Raw genomic sequence first — 15,031 nt, forward strand, 5'->3', positions numbered from 1 at the left:
ACAAGCCCACAAACTGAAGCTCGGTCACAGTCAGAGCACATCAGCTGGTCCCCACGTCAGCTGACGATTTACAGTTGCTAACTCTTACACAGGGAGCTGTGTTTAAGCTGCTTGAGCCTGCACACAGATGCTGGACATCTGGAAGGGAGTTTGCAGCCCACCTCCACCCCAGCTCTTTCTTTCATGCTATTTCTGAATTGTCCTATCTGTCGTCATTTGTCCTGTGGTGGGATCTTGTTGTTGCTCTCCCCGCCTAAGGCTTTTCATGTGTGCACATGGAAAGTGGAGGTTCTCAAATAGATGCCGCCAAATATAAATGGCTGCAGATGGAAACATCATTTTCTTTTGACTGTTGTGGTCTCAGCTGAAGTAGCAGTTACCGGATAACATGTTTGCCTCTGTAGTTAAATTGTTTAAATGCTCAGCGTACAAAGGTCGCCCACAACACTCCAAGACAGACAAGAGCGCAGCAGCTGGGCTACGTGAAGCTCACATGGATGTGTGGCAGGACCTCCGTACTGCATCTGCACCACCCGACTGCAAAGACTGTAGTTGTCACTCGTGCACAGCACATAGGTCTGAGGTATTTTAGCTTTACTTTATATAGTAAAGCTAAAATGTGATGGATATATATATATATATATATATATATATATATATATATATATATATATATATATATATATATATATATATATATATATATATATATATATGTGTGTGCGTGTGTGTGTGTGTGTGTGTGTGTGTGTGATATGATCATATACATGTCCATAAACCCAGCTTCTGATGCTCCTACACTGAATTATAATCATAGTCTGTATCATAGCCAACACCAGGGTGAAGCAGTTTCGGTGTAAGGTTAGCACGAGGTTGTATTTTAGCCACATGCACTCTTTCATGCATCATGGCTTCACAGTTTGTCTCTTACAGGGTTTCTGTTTCAGTTATGCCATGTAGATGTGCACGTACCCTAACCTCCCAGCAACCTGCCAGATTTTAAGAGGTTCAAATTTGTGCTAGATGGAAAATTGGCTACAATTGCAGATAGAAGCATCCATGCCGTGATGTTTTCAGCTCTAAAGGGTTCTTCCTTTTAGCCAGTCATCCAAATATAGAGGCAGGAACACTTTGTAGATGTGCATGACACGGGTGCTCTTCAGTGGCACTTGTGTAAATCACATAGACCAGATTAAACTCACTCTTTGTAAATATACTCCAGTGTGTCCCGGGATACTGTGTGCAGGTTCTGCTGCCTGGCTCACAATAATGACAAATGGTTTTTAGCATAACAAATGCCAGGCCGAGCTGTCATTGGCTGCCCTGATGCCACCGGGTAAGCAGTGACATGTCATCCCTCTGGATCCAGATACTGTTTATGCCACTGAAAACTTCATGTTTTCCCTTCTACTGTTTATTATCCTCACCTTGACCCATACACCAAAAATAGCTTAAACTCCACTGTGGCTGCTCGTTTAGCAAACGACCCAGCCAAATTGTAATGTAGGATTAGCAGACTTCTCAGTCTGCCCTGATAGAATCTTGTTGGCAAGTCACCAGGTGACTTAAAATATCACTGAAGCCCTCTGCCAAAACAAACCACTGCATGTTACCAGTGACCTATAATGAAAAAGAAACAAGACAGATCAGCAGCCGACAAAATAACTGTTCTTCTTTCACCTGCGTTCCGAGCACAGCTTAGTATTTACAGGAAATGGTCTGCGTTACACTGATGTCTCTGCGCTGAACAGTTTTATCTCCCCTCTCTCTTTACTCGTCCAGTCTCTGAGCCTAACCTGAAGGTGCGTTCACGCTTGAAGCAAAAGGTGGCAGAGAGGCGGAGCTCCCCTCTCCTCCGCAGGAAGGACGGAACTGTCATCAGCACCTTCAAGAAGAGAGCCATAGAGATATCAGGTGAGCAGAGACGCTTACGTTTTCATTCTGAGAAGAAGTGCAAATAAGCTCTCAGGTGCAGAGTGTTTAGTGTGAATAGCTGCTTTAATCAGAAATTTAAAATGAATTTGCTGCTCATTTATTCCTGTGTCTGTGTCTCTCCACCAGTTTCCTCTCTCTGTAACAGTGCTCCGGGGTCAGGTCCCAGCAGTCCCAACAGTTCCAATACAGCTATTGCCAACGGCAATACTGGATCAGTCCCCAACATACAGACTGAGGTACACGTGCACACACACACAGGCTGGCTTCATTTTCAGTTCTTCAAACTCGACACGAAGCTCGAGTTTGCCCCCTGCAGTTCAGTGTGGAGCACTGAATCAAAAATGACGATATGGGGGAAACTGTAACAGGCGACATGTAAGCAGCTGTGTGAAAGTGATGATTGAGCAGCAAAAGGCAGCATTTGATCACCTTGAACTTCTGCAGGAACTCTGGCTTTGCCCCTGTGTTGTCTTCTTTGCTGTATCTGCAGAGTGTTTCTGCGTGTAGTTGTGCTTTCTGTTCTGTACGTTGTGTTTGCTGTGCATACTTTGATGCTGTTTGGGTCACAGCCAAAGTATAAACCATTTTAGCACTGCAATCTTGGAAAAGAAAACATTCTCGAATTTTTATTGTTTGTCAAATGTCAAAGATAAAATTGCTCACTTTGACGCAGAAATAGGGCTGCAAAAATACTAAGTTATAAATATCTAACTGTACCTTTAGTGGTTCAGAGCTAGTCACTGGAGGGAAACTCTAAAGTACTCCCTGCACCCTGGAGGGGGGATTTTATTTGTACCCTTGTGGTTTGTGCTTACAGAAACAAATCTTGAACCTCTAATTACAGTTTCACAATAGTATAACAGAATAAAAAGAGACATTTAAAAAAGGCCACAGAAAACCCAGAATCGTTTTGCTGTGAGGCATCTGCACCACCCCTACAAGATCAAACTTCTGTAATGTCTACAATTATTTTTGGAGAAAATAAAGCAAAACCTACAAATCTAAATGTAAAATTATAATTTAACATAATTTCTTTTTTTATTTGACAGAGTATTGATTCTCGATACTGGAGAATAAAATCAAGAAGAATTTCAAGTATGTAGCCTTTACTACTCATGAATGAGGTACAGTGATTAGTGTTAAAGGGTTTCAGTGGAATAATACACTTTTCCTGTGCCCTTATTTTTAGGAATGTAGAGTGTGTGATGCAAATTACATAGGTCCCATAATGGAACCCTGTGGTACACCACCAGATGTGCCATATCTGCAATAAGTTTTGCTGTTTTGTTGATAAGAAAGGAACTATACTAAGATGATATCCAGAGTTCACCTAACAGACAAACCGTAGTTGTAGGGTTGATCTGATATCCTCGTGTTGGTGTTGTTCCCAGATCATCATACTAAATGTGGTTCCAGGATCAACATTGCAAGTGACCAATCAGAATGTTGTGACGTCATACTTTTGCGACTTCAGGAAAAACCGGCGTAAAACAAAAAACTGTACCTAAGCTGCGTGAAACCGCCTCTGTCCGCCGATCAACGGACCCTGACCCTAACCGTAACCCTTTAATAAACAGTAAGCAGAATTGATATTGTCCTTGCAACATTGGAATTTCATAAATGCACGAATGGCTTGGCGCGCAAAAGAATAACGTCACAACAATGTGATTGGTCACTTGCAATGTTGAACCTGGAACAACATTTTCATGATGGTCTGGGAACAACACCAACATGAGGGTATCAGATCATCCTAGTTGTAGCCTCAGCAGAGTTGGTTGGTTTTGATTGGTTATTTCAGTATATGACTTTAAAGACACATGAAATGATTCCCCTGACATTTTTTATGTTTTCGTTGTAGGTCTTTATGAAGATAATATGACAAAGCAGTTAAATAGTCATGTTTCGGATTACTCATTTACACTCATTGCCACTTGAATTAACTGGTTGTTGTGTTTGGCTACAAGCAGGTACGCAGAACGCCCTCTGGTGGTCAAACTATCCAACATCAGTGCTCATAACATGGTTTCCTGTCTCTTTACCTTTTGAGTTTTCATTTGTTGGGCATTATAAACACTGATACTGAGATATCAGTCGGGCTCTAGTTAGAGATTAAAGACAAGCATGGCCAAAGACAGTGTGATTTCATTTTTTCATTTTATTCCAGAGGCATATTTCTAAGAGTGGTGTTGAATATGGATAATATACTGGGCACAACTGTATCAAATGCATGTTAAAGCAGGCTGTATGGAGTAATTCTTAAAGGCCTTCAAGGCTGACAAGACTCCTCTGTTTATTTAAGTTGAGCGAGTGTGGAACAAATGCCATGGAAGTTTCCTGTTTTTGTGCTCTTCCAAGAAACTTCCAGGAAATGGTCTTCTTCTATAACAAGAAGAAGAAGCAGTTAATTATATTTTGCCCCAGTATGTGCTAAATTTAACAAACTGAGTTCTCCCTGTGCAGGACACTAAAACTGCTTGCGTGTTTGTTTTTCTGCAGCTGAGGTCTCTCCATCAGACGCTGGGGGCTGATGGGACATTGAGTCCTCTGAGTCTCTACACCTCACCCTCCCTGCCGAATATCTCGCTGGGTCTCCCTGCCAACACACATATCACGGTGAGTCACTGCGGTGCATGTACCCATCGACACAAGAACACACAAACACACACTATACACCCCCACACTGATGGACTCGCCACACACACTGTTACACAGTAACCTGTAGTTCTATAAGTATCTGCGTATCCTGTTTTTTCTGAGCTTGGTTCTGGTGGAGGTTTCTTCCTGTTAAAAGGAAGTTCTTCCTTCCCACTGTCACCAAATGCTCAGTCATAGACAGTTGTGGGATTGGTGTGATTGCTGGGGTTGCTTACCTCTGCAGGTTCTTTACTTAACAATATAAAGTACCTTGTGCCAGCTGTTGTTGTTAAATGGAGCTGTATGAATGAATTGGGAAAAGGCTTACTGAGGGTGTCAATCAGTCATTTGCCAGTGACTTCTTTCCAACTGGCCTCCTTGTGGTGAGCGTAGAAGTCGCCTCCTTGTTGCTTTGCTTTTTAAACCCAGGAGTTTCGTCTAGCTGACGTGCACTTTTGTTACAAAGCAGTCAGTCTTACTCACTTACACTAAGTGATCCATGAAGCAGTGGCTCTTCTTTTTCTATATGTGTGTAGTTTTCCACACAGAAGTAAACCAAAGGAGGCCTTTTTATTTCCATGACTGTTCATTTTGGTGAGAGATCACTTCTAGCTTGCATGTGTAAGCGAGTGCTATCCTTAAAATGTATGATTTGGTTAAAAGCTCTTTCTCCAGTGGGATTTTTATGTCTGCACATTTCTACACGAACCCAGTGGAAAGATATCCACAGGCTGCTTCTTATGGAATACATGGAAACAATAAAGAGTCCTATTCTTGTGTTTCAGTGTAAAGCTAGTTATTCCTGCATTTTTATAAAGGTAAAATATGCTAAGACAACCAAACACGGTGTTGAGACTTCTTTGGTCTTGGCTTTGGATACATTTTCATGATGAGTTTTGGTTGCTCCGTTTGCTCCGAGCTCTGTTTGCACCACTGTAGGAAATCTGTACCATCAGAAGGAATCCAGCACTTCATAGATTTGTTGTTCTGAGTTCTGTGTTAAATAAACAGTTCCTGTTCAAGGAGAGGATTTAAGCAAAAAGCTGAGCAGCTGAAAAAATGCCACGCTATTATATGAGGTGCCTGTCAATTTGTGTCTGTGTGGTAACTATGGTAATACTCCCTCTAAAGCCCTCCCAGAAGCTGTCTGCCCAGCAAGAGGCAGAGCGTCAGGCCATCCAGTCGCTGCGGGGGGGTGGAGCTCTAACAGGAAAGTTTCTCTCCACGTCCTCCCTTCCAGCAGGTGAGCTGGACCGCTGCTCATATCAGAGTTTAGTGAGTCATTGTGCACTAATCATAAAAGTGCATCGTGACTGTAGTTGGTTTAAATTGAATTCTTTAGTTATGATTTAATATCTCTTTGCAGGTGTGGGACATGATGTGGAGACTCCGCCCCCCAGCTCTCATTCAGCCCATTCCTCGTTACTGCAACACGTACTACTGCTGGAGCAGGCTAGGCAACAGACTGCTATGCTAGGTGGTGCAAACACAATCGCGCACACAGCACATACACAAAAATTCACGACAGCGCCTAACTCATCACCTTTTTCTGTGACCCTTGACCTGTCCAGTGCCCATGTACAGCCAATCGCCGCTGGTTACGGCAGAGAGAGGTGTGTCGGGTGGCATGCGGGCCGTCAACAAGCTGCCTCGCCACCGGCCGCTGGCTCGTACGCAGAGCGCACCTTTGCCCCAGTCCCCCCAGGCCCTGCAGCAACTGGTGGTTCAACAGCAGCACCATCACTTCCTGGAGAAGCATTACAAGGTAGACACAATTACACACACACACACACACACACACACACACACACACACACACACACACAGATGAGCACACGTGCAGATTCTCACATAATCTTTGTGTGTTTGTGTGTGTGTAGATGCTGTCAAAGGGGACAGATTTACCTAGGCCACCACCCACTCACCCAGAGGAAACAGAGGAGGAGCTTACAGAGACCAATGACATGCAGGAGGAGGATGAAGGGGTGGGCCTTCACAGGTGTGCCAGTATTTCTGTGTTTGTGTGTCTCTGTGTGACACACAGTGCTTAACACATTATTAGCCCCAGCCTGATGTGAGGTTTATGCCAATGCCAAAATCCTCGTTCAGTAATGGTTCCTCCAGCAGTATGTGGAGGCTGTTTAATGCTAAATAGAAATATTGTTTTTATCTGTGATGTTTCAAATTTGTTGCTTTACAAAGAAGCTGAAAAGCTGTTATTTGTTTTTAATTGAAATTACAAATACAATTCCTGAATATAAAAAGTGAATGTTCTGTTCTCAGAGATGTCCACTCCGTTAGCTCAAATATGAGTATAAAAACATGAATTCAGTTTGTTATTATTTAGGCTTTGTTATTAGGCTGGTTAATAACAATATAAATATAAATATATATATATGTATATATTATTATATATCTGTAGAAATGAAGAGTGTGGCTGCTCCTATTTTTACATTTTTACTGATCTTGTTGGCTGACGTAGTCATCACAGTTTCCTCTTCTGAGCTCAGAGTTTTGAGAAATATTTAAGTGACTCACAACACGATTTAGGTTTGTGGTTGCCTGCCATTATTTCTACACATTATCTTAACTGGTGTTCCTGGCATAGCTGAGATGGTTGTTAGCGGAACAAGCTTATAATGGGTGGCTCAAACTGTGAACCCAAGTGCTTTGGTGCTAAACACATGCAGGTCATGGATCTGTTACAGAGAGTCAAGTGTGCAGTGTGCAGTGTTTTTGGTTTATAGTCAGATTTCTGTACAAACGTTGGGAGTGAAAACTGCAGAGAGCTATAGAGCTCTTCATCATCACAATTAAGCTTTTAGGAATTTTCTATGACTTGCATAACAACATAAAGTGTGTCGCTTCTATTATTGATGTAGATATTTGACTGCCTAATCATCCCATCAGTCAGCTGTCAGAGTTCAGGTTTGTAAGGTGGAAATGAAACAGCCCTGGACTCAGTCTTAAGACCCGAACGGATCTTGTTCAGTTTCCTTTGGTTTTGCTCTTGAATCAAAACATTTTTCTGAATTGCTGTTTTTCCTGGAAGGAAACACTGTAAAACATGAGCTTGTTATGTTTGTCAGATTTCAGCAACAATAGATGACTCATTCTCTCACCAGGTCCTACTTGTGTCCAGCCTGCTAATTTGTGCTGCTCTTGGTAGATCATGCCGACATCATTATTGAAATGAACCGGCTGTGCCTGTTCGCATAGCTTTACACTCTCGTTGGTGCGTTGTTCAGTTGCAGGTTGTCGATCAGTTGCCCTGCTTTGTAAATCTGACCCAGAAGCTAGTTTTCGTAAAGAGCACGTGTATCTGGCTCCTGGACACACCTTTTCCCTCTGTTCTGTCTTCTCATCCAATCAGGCTTCAGAAGGAGGGGTCTGATGATAGCACGCCTTCATCTGAGCGTCTCGGCGTGCACGTGAAGGGTGAGGAGGAGTGTGGAAGCGTGCATATCAAAGGGGAGAGCACCGAGAGTGAGCTGGAAGAAGAGGAAGAGGATGAAGATATCATTCAGTTGAGGGAGGGCGACGAAGAGGAGAGAGGGAGTTACAGTCAGGTTTGTGTGTGAATACAGTGCAGCTTTGCATCATTGATAATCAGCTTGGTTCATGTAAATGGGTGTGGTCAGTTAGTGAGCTTGGGCTCATCTGATAATGACAAGGTGTCCAACAGGAGCTCCTTCAAAGCCCACGGTCTGTCTTAAAACTCAGGACTTGTTGGTTCCACAGCGTCATCCCACAGAGGGATGAGTCACACAAATGCATCACTGACCGCCTTCCTGTTGTTTTGTATCTCGCTGCGTTTGCTCTGTTACAGCGGTTGCTTTGCGTTAGTGATCTGACTCATCCCAGCTAATGGTCGGCCTCTTACTTCAGTCTAAAGCTGAGGTGGCTTCAGGTGTTTTTCACCCACGCGCAACTGTTTTCACACATAGCAATTCTGAGCTGCAGTACATTTACGTATCACTTCAGAGTATTCCTTTTGGGCTGAGCTCATTGCATAGCGTGTCTTATCTGCTTTCAGGAAAAAGAACACACATTGAATTTTCCAAAATTTGCCAAACGCATATTTTTCTCGTCTTAGACGAGGCTAAGCGTTCTTGAAGAGCCAACTTATACAATGTGATGCTCAGACCACTTGGCAGTGTGCAGGGTGGTGACGTCTAACTGTGTGAGCACAACACTGTTCAAGGACTCTGACTGAACGTAAGGATCACTTTGCTCAAAGTGGATCAGTGATGCTAACTACATGAATTCTTTCCTATTTAGTCTGCCATCTGGTATTCTAAATATGTCGTTCCACAATCAGACTCTGATGCCAACATTTGGTATCAACAGTTGAATTGGCCAAAAACAGAAGGATGAGCTGAGCAACACCAAAAGACCACGGAGACTACACATGGCAGATAAAGGTGATAATCACAGTTGAGTTGTTTCCCTGGTAAACAAAAGCCCTACATAACATTGAGTAAAGTTGAGAACATTTAAATCTACAGTTAGTGAATGTAAGTAGAGTTTAACCTCAAAGTGAGTGGCTGCAGTGACGAGCACAAACAGCCAGATTAGAACAGCCTTACAAATGTGAAACATGATAAGAGCATGAACAGGGACAAGAAAGCATCATTATTCATACACCTGATCGCCTCTCCAACATAGTAGAGACGGCATTAAGGACGTACCTGTCATATCTAAGAAGTAAAGCCTCAACAGAAATACTTTAAGCCTGCCTTTTATCAAATGGCCAACAGAGGGCGACTTCACCAGCTCTGAAGAAGTGCCGACGTTTTTTTTGTAAACACTTCTGCGATGAGTTTATGGTCACAATCATTCAGTTCAGGTCACCACTCTTCTTTATTGATTATGTGACTGCAGGTGCAAACTGTACTTTCAATCAGATGCTGCAAAACTGATAAGATAGTGCTTCACAGTTCAGCCTTGCAATGGTCCAACAGAAGCACCTCTTAAAGCAAAACATGGAGAGGTCTTCAGTGGTTACCAGCTTACCTGAGCACACAACACTGAAGCCACAGAAGGAGAACTCTCAGTTTTTGGTTTGGCTTCCGAATGTTTAAAGGTTTCTGATATACTCAGTTATGGTACACTGCTCTTGTTACTGTGGAGGGAGTGTGTATAAAAATAGCTGTAATTCCTAAATGCTTAATGCAAGATTTGTGGTCAGCCTCTTGAATTAAAGCTGAAGTTTCCACTTCAATCGCATCTTGATTGCTTCATTTCATTGATTTAGTACGGAGGCAACATTTCTGTAGGAAAATTGTGCTGCTGTCTAAATACTTCTGGACCCGACCGTAATTCCCCGTGTTTGACGTGCGTGCTAGCGGTCATTGAGTTTAAGTGCATTTAACCTGCACATTTCACTGTGTTTTTCAGTCATCTTTCTCTCTCCAGCCCCATGACACCTCTGACCCGTGTTCACTGTGGGTGGTACTTACTGAGAGGAGGGTTAAAGTGGATGCTGTGATTGTGGAGAAACAGCTTTATTTATTTATTTTTGCACCGGTACTTGATGAGTCATCAGAAGAAGAAGAAATCAGATGCTTAACCAAAACAAAACAAGATGGCATTTGAATATGAACAACTTCACTGCTTTTATGCAGCGTATACAGTAATATGCAAAATCAGAGGGAGGATGCTTCCTGGGAGACTGCATGATGAGATCAGGGCTCTGCAGGGGTTCACGTCCTCTGCTGCAGGACCTGTTGTTGCTCAGTACTGCAAGTATCAGGTTGGATGTTTGGGGCACGTTGTTGAACAGTGGAGGAAAGACAAAAGCCTTTAAAGCTGACCCAGCCTCAAGATAATGATGCACAGACACACACACACACACACACTTGTTGATGCCGCAGTGACATCACCAGCTGATGACTCAACCACTGGACTCACCGCTGTGTGTGTATGTGTGTCCTGTATGTCTGTATATCTTCGAGTGTGTGTCTTTTAGTGTCCACCCACGCGTGATGAGTCACCCAGATCGCAGCAGGGAGCACAGCAACACTCCCTATATATAGACACCACAGAGTGTGTGTGTGTGTGTGTGTGTGTGTGAGGGGAGTGGTTACACAAACCTGAAATCTCACACACATACCATGAGGGGGTGGTGATCAGTTAGATTTCAGGACAGTCAGTCCAAATGTCATGAAAACGGAACACAATTTTTGTGAATGATACAATATTTTGAATAGTGATTTCAGTGTGTGTGTGTGTGTGTGTGTGTGCAGAGACAGAGAGACAGGACTGGTTTTAAGTGTGCTCTCCTCTTAAACACACACATCCTCCATCGCTGCAGTGAATGAGCTGATCTCTGATTCATCCTCCTGCAGCGAATCATTACTTTCTATCTCTTCTCTCCCTCCATCCCTGTCCCATCAGGCCTTGCAGCAGCTGGGTGTGTTCCAGTCCTCGTTGCCCCACAGACCCCTGGGTAGAGCGCAGTCCTCTCCTGCAGCTGCCGTTAATCCCATCAAACACCTCTTCACTACCGGTCAGTTTTCTGTGTTTGCGCTTCTTATGTGGTTGTGCGTGCGCACATCTGGTTTCCCATTGGTTAACAATGTGATGGTGTCAAGTCTGCCTACTGGAGGCCTCCATACTTGTTGCCTAGCAACAGGGAGCTGACTCTCTCGGTTGACGGTTCAGATGAACAGCGCATGAGCCCATCACTCGTACCTTGTTTTATATTTGATTATTTTCCAGTAAGAGCTCTTCCTGTTTTGATGTTGCATTGATGTGCTGGGACGAGAACGTGCAGGTCAGGTCAGGGTGTTCTTTACTGTATGCTCTGAATCCACAGGACAACAGCTCCATATGAGACTTCCTTGCATGAGTACTGTAAACTAAACTGTTACACAGAGGAGTCTGAGCACTTCACGTTTTAATCGCCTCACCTAGATTTACTTCAGCTCACACTGTGCAGCTGGCACACTTATAAAGTTTATTCAGACCGTAAGCTGCGTTCTTGGCATTTTCAAAGCCAGAGAGAGGGAGCGTCACAGTAATGACCTGTTCTGCTCCAAGTTTGAATTCTTGGATTTGAATCATAGTTCATAAGTAATCCTTATTCATCTCACACTGCGTCTGTTATTAAACAGATTTATTCTGGTATTAAATTAGCTTTTAAGTCTTTGGTACCAAATAAAGACTCAAACCATGAGTTTTGTGCTGTTGTTTTCCTAGTCCAGTTCTTTTATGTAGAAAAGGGTTCACTTTAACATGAGCTTAGCCTGAGATGGGGTCTGACCAGGATGAAACGAGGGCAGATCTGACAGATGTGGCCTTGTAAAAATGCAAGCTTGAAAACAGAGGCTCCAGAGAGCATGCTCATGTTAATCCTGATAATGAAAGCTGGTGATTAAGGTGACCCGTCTCTCTTTGACAGTTATTTCAGAGTAAACGTGTGGCTGTAAATTTTGAAATCTTAAATCTTCATAGATTGTGTTCTTATTGTGCTGCTGTGACTCATTTCATGCTTAAAGTGGATCTTTTGTTTTCCACTCCGTAACAGACCAACCAGTGTTAAATTCCAGTTTACGAATATAAAAACAGACTTTATGCAGCTGCACACAAATACATGTAATTGGTAGTTGCTCCTGACATCTTGTGGTGATCATTGGGTACTACAGCTGCTGTTGACCCGGTGTCCATACCACTGAACTACAGGCTTTTATTTCATTGCAATATCTGTGTGTATCTTTTTCCTCTCCCTCTCCAGGGCTCGTATATGACAGTCTGATGCTGAAACATCAGTGTGTGTGTGGGAACGCTCACATCCACCCAGAGCATGCTGGGAGAGTTCAGAGCATCTGGTCCAGACTGCAGGAGACAGGCCTGCTGGGCCGCTGTGAGGTACACACACATTCTTAAGTTTCAGATAAGGCCTTCACACTGACAGCAGAGCCTGCAATGATTTGTTCAATTCAGTTTATTGATTTATACACTGTGTAAAAGCAAGTACAGCACATCTGTCATTTCTTGCAAAGTTGATTTTGTTGTATGCAAACATTACTCTCTGTCTGTGTGTGAGCAGAGGATTCGTGGGCGTAAAGCATCTCTGGATGAGATCCAGTCCGTCCATTCAGAGTTCCACACCCTGCTGTATGGAACCAGTCCGCTCAATCGGCACAAACTGGACCACAAGAAGCTGCTCGGTACCCGTCTGTCTGTCTGACTGTCTGTCTACACTTTCTATACACTGAAGCTTGACTAAAGTAAATCTGTAAATTATAAATTACAGAGTAAATTATAGAGAAAAATGCAGCCCTGGCTTAACTTTTGCTGTACGAGTTAGCATGAGTTTTATCGCTTCTTTAAATGTTCCTGTTTAATTTTTAGAAATAAAGCAATACATCAATCAGACACCCAGATCAATTATCCTCACAGTAACTCCACAGAGGAAAATAAGACAGGAATGTCACAGCATCCTTACTGTAAATAAGCTCAGGACCCAGCAGTGTGTCCACTGTAACTGAATACTTTACCCAGGAAACATCATTTGTAATTACATAAAGGTTGATAACATTGAGATGTCGTGATGACTGAGTGTGTGTTCTGACAACCCAGTTATGGTCCTTCCATCCTGTGTTTGGCTGTTGCCTGTGTGGGTGTCGTACCCACTTTACTGTTTGCCTGTTATTATTATTTCCACTTGTGATAAATGTATCGAGCACTTCCTGTGCCGTAACCTCAACTCTGGCTGATTTTCGTTCCAGGTCCGATTAGCCAGAAGATGTACGCTGTTCTTCCCTGTGGAGGAATAGGGGTGAGATTCTCTCTTTCTAGCTGGTCTGCCTGTGTTAGTGTTAGCCCTGGTCTGAACTGTGTGCTGCCCCCTGCAGGTGGACAGCGACACAGTGTGGAATGAGATGCACTCATCGGCTGCAGTGCGCATGGCGGTGGGCTCGGTCATCGAGCTGGCCTTCAGAGTGGCTGCAGGGGAGTTAAAAGTAAGGCTTTCACCGAGGCAACCACAAACCATGAGTGTGAGCTCATGCTGCGTGCGCGTCCCCCTCACTCTGTGCTTGTTTCTCTAGAATGGCTTCGCAGTTGTTCGTCCTCCAGGGCACCATGCTGAGGAGTCCACGGCTATGTCAGTACACCTGTCACAGAATTCTGACTACATTTCTCTCACTACATCTCCAGCTTGACTAATATGTTTTTTTAATGTGTTTGCACAGGGGCTTTTGTTTCTTCAATTCAGTCGCCATTACTGCCAAGCTGCTGCAGCAGAAACTTGGAGTGGGCAAGATCCTCATTGTGGACTGGGTGAGAGGGCAGACACACACACACACAGTCATGTTTTCATATTTTTGTGGGGACATCTAATTGACATAATGCTGTCAGCCTAAACCTAACTGTAACCCTGACACTAAAATCACATCTCAAAAATGCCTTAAGCCCGTTCAGTTATCTTAGTGAGGACCTTCATTGACATAATGGTTTCCCTAGCCCCTTACCCTAACCCAGGGGTATCAAAATCAAATACACAGTGGGCCAAAATTCAAAACTGGATCAAAGTCGCGGGCTAACATTAATATTCATTGAAAAAAATCTTCCTCCAAATATAGCAAGGAATCTTTTCTTATGGACTCAAACAAGTTTTGCTGACAATCTGAATATGGAACAAGCAAACTTAATACTGAACAATATATATAACTATATAAACGTATGTATAACTTAAAATTGCACACATGCAAAATCAAAATTCCAATTAAATAACACATCAGTGGAATTCATTTCTTAAATAAAAATGTATTTGCAGCCTTCTGAATTAAATTTGATCATTTTATCATTTATCAGATTTTCATCATATTCTCCCACCTGTCCAGAAAGCTCCTGTTTTCTGCCTTTCTTTTTGCCATTTTGGAATAGATAGCATGGCAGTATTTGCATGGTTGCTATGGCTATGGTCAACAGAGGAGAGGGAGCTAATGGGTCCTGTCATGACTGACGCGCCAAAACACCAACAGAGCATTCTGGGAATTGTAGTATTAGCAGTACATGCACTGTATAATACTGGCAGGCCAGCTCTGATAGTAATTTTGTATGGTTTCGCGGGCCAAATGTAATTAGGCTGCGGGCCAGAGTTTGACACCTATGCCCTAACCATTAAAAATGAATGCCTAACCCTAATACCTAACCATAACCTAATTGTAACCCTGACACTAAAACCACATTTCGAGCCTCAAAAAGGCTTCAAACGTGTGAGGACCAGTGTGTGTGTGTCCTCACAAGTGACTGTTGGTTTTCACAAGTATAGTAGAATGCAGATTTCGGTCCTCACAAAGATAGCTAGACAGGAACACACAGTTTCTCTATGACTATAGAAAACATTATATTTACATACATTTTTTAGGCATTTCATATTTAATAGAAAGTGTAATAATAACTTCATTTTTACTCCAAACTTCCCCCCCTGAACAGATGAATGCTTCTTCAG

General features: G+C 43.0%; 1 protein-coding gene and 1 long non-coding RNA gene across 4 annotated transcripts in view; one reads left to right on the top strand and one right to left on the bottom strand.

Annotated features, from left to right (window-relative positions):
- Nucleotides 1-15,031, top strand: part of hdac5 (histone deacetylase 5) — a 66,853-nt gene that overhangs the window by 41,964 nt on the left and 9,858 nt on the right. For both annotated transcript variants that reach the window (XM_026165970.2, XM_026165968.2), the window contains 15 exons: nucleotides 1,783-1,914; nucleotides 2,062-2,171; nucleotides 4,432-4,548; nucleotides 5,701-5,812; nucleotides 5,936-6,046; nucleotides 6,141-6,334; nucleotides 6,450-6,568; nucleotides 7,943-8,138; nucleotides 10,969-11,080; nucleotides 12,308-12,441; nucleotides 12,623-12,743; nucleotides 13,305-13,354; nucleotides 13,431-13,538; nucleotides 13,626-13,681; nucleotides 13,770-13,857. In XM_026165970.2, the coding sequence (XP_026021755.2) occupies nucleotides 1,783-1,914; nucleotides 2,062-2,171; nucleotides 4,432-4,548; nucleotides 5,701-5,812; nucleotides 5,936-6,046; nucleotides 6,141-6,334; nucleotides 6,450-6,568; nucleotides 7,943-8,138; nucleotides 10,969-11,080; nucleotides 12,308-12,441; nucleotides 12,623-12,743; nucleotides 13,305-13,354; nucleotides 13,431-13,538; nucleotides 13,626-13,681; nucleotides 13,770-13,857 (1,760 nt within the window). The remainder of the gene's footprint in view (nucleotides 1-1,782; nucleotides 1,915-2,061; nucleotides 2,172-4,431; nucleotides 4,549-5,700; nucleotides 5,813-5,935; nucleotides 6,047-6,140; nucleotides 6,335-6,449; nucleotides 6,569-7,942; nucleotides 8,139-10,968; nucleotides 11,081-12,307; nucleotides 12,442-12,622; nucleotides 12,744-13,304; nucleotides 13,355-13,430; nucleotides 13,539-13,625; nucleotides 13,682-13,769; nucleotides 13,858-15,031) is intronic.
- Nucleotides 3,770-6,626, bottom strand: LOC145428378 (uncharacterized). 2 transcript variants are annotated; one of them, XR_013908666.1, is made up of 3 exons: nucleotides 6,495-6,626; nucleotides 6,113-6,316; nucleotides 3,770-4,528 (listed from the first exon to the last, which is right to left on the bottom strand). It is a non-coding gene; the product is annotated as an uncharacterized LOC145428378 (long non-coding RNA). The 2 variants fall into 2 exon arrangements; XR_013908665.1 differs by having other exon boundaries at nucleotides 6,475-6,599.

This window comes from Astatotilapia calliptera, chromosome 4, assembly GCF_964374335.1.
Source record: "Astatotilapia calliptera chromosome 4, fAstCal68.1, whole genome shotgun sequence".
Classification (NCBI taxonomy): Eukaryota; Metazoa; Chordata; class Actinopteri; order Cichliformes; family Cichlidae; genus Astatotilapia; species Astatotilapia calliptera.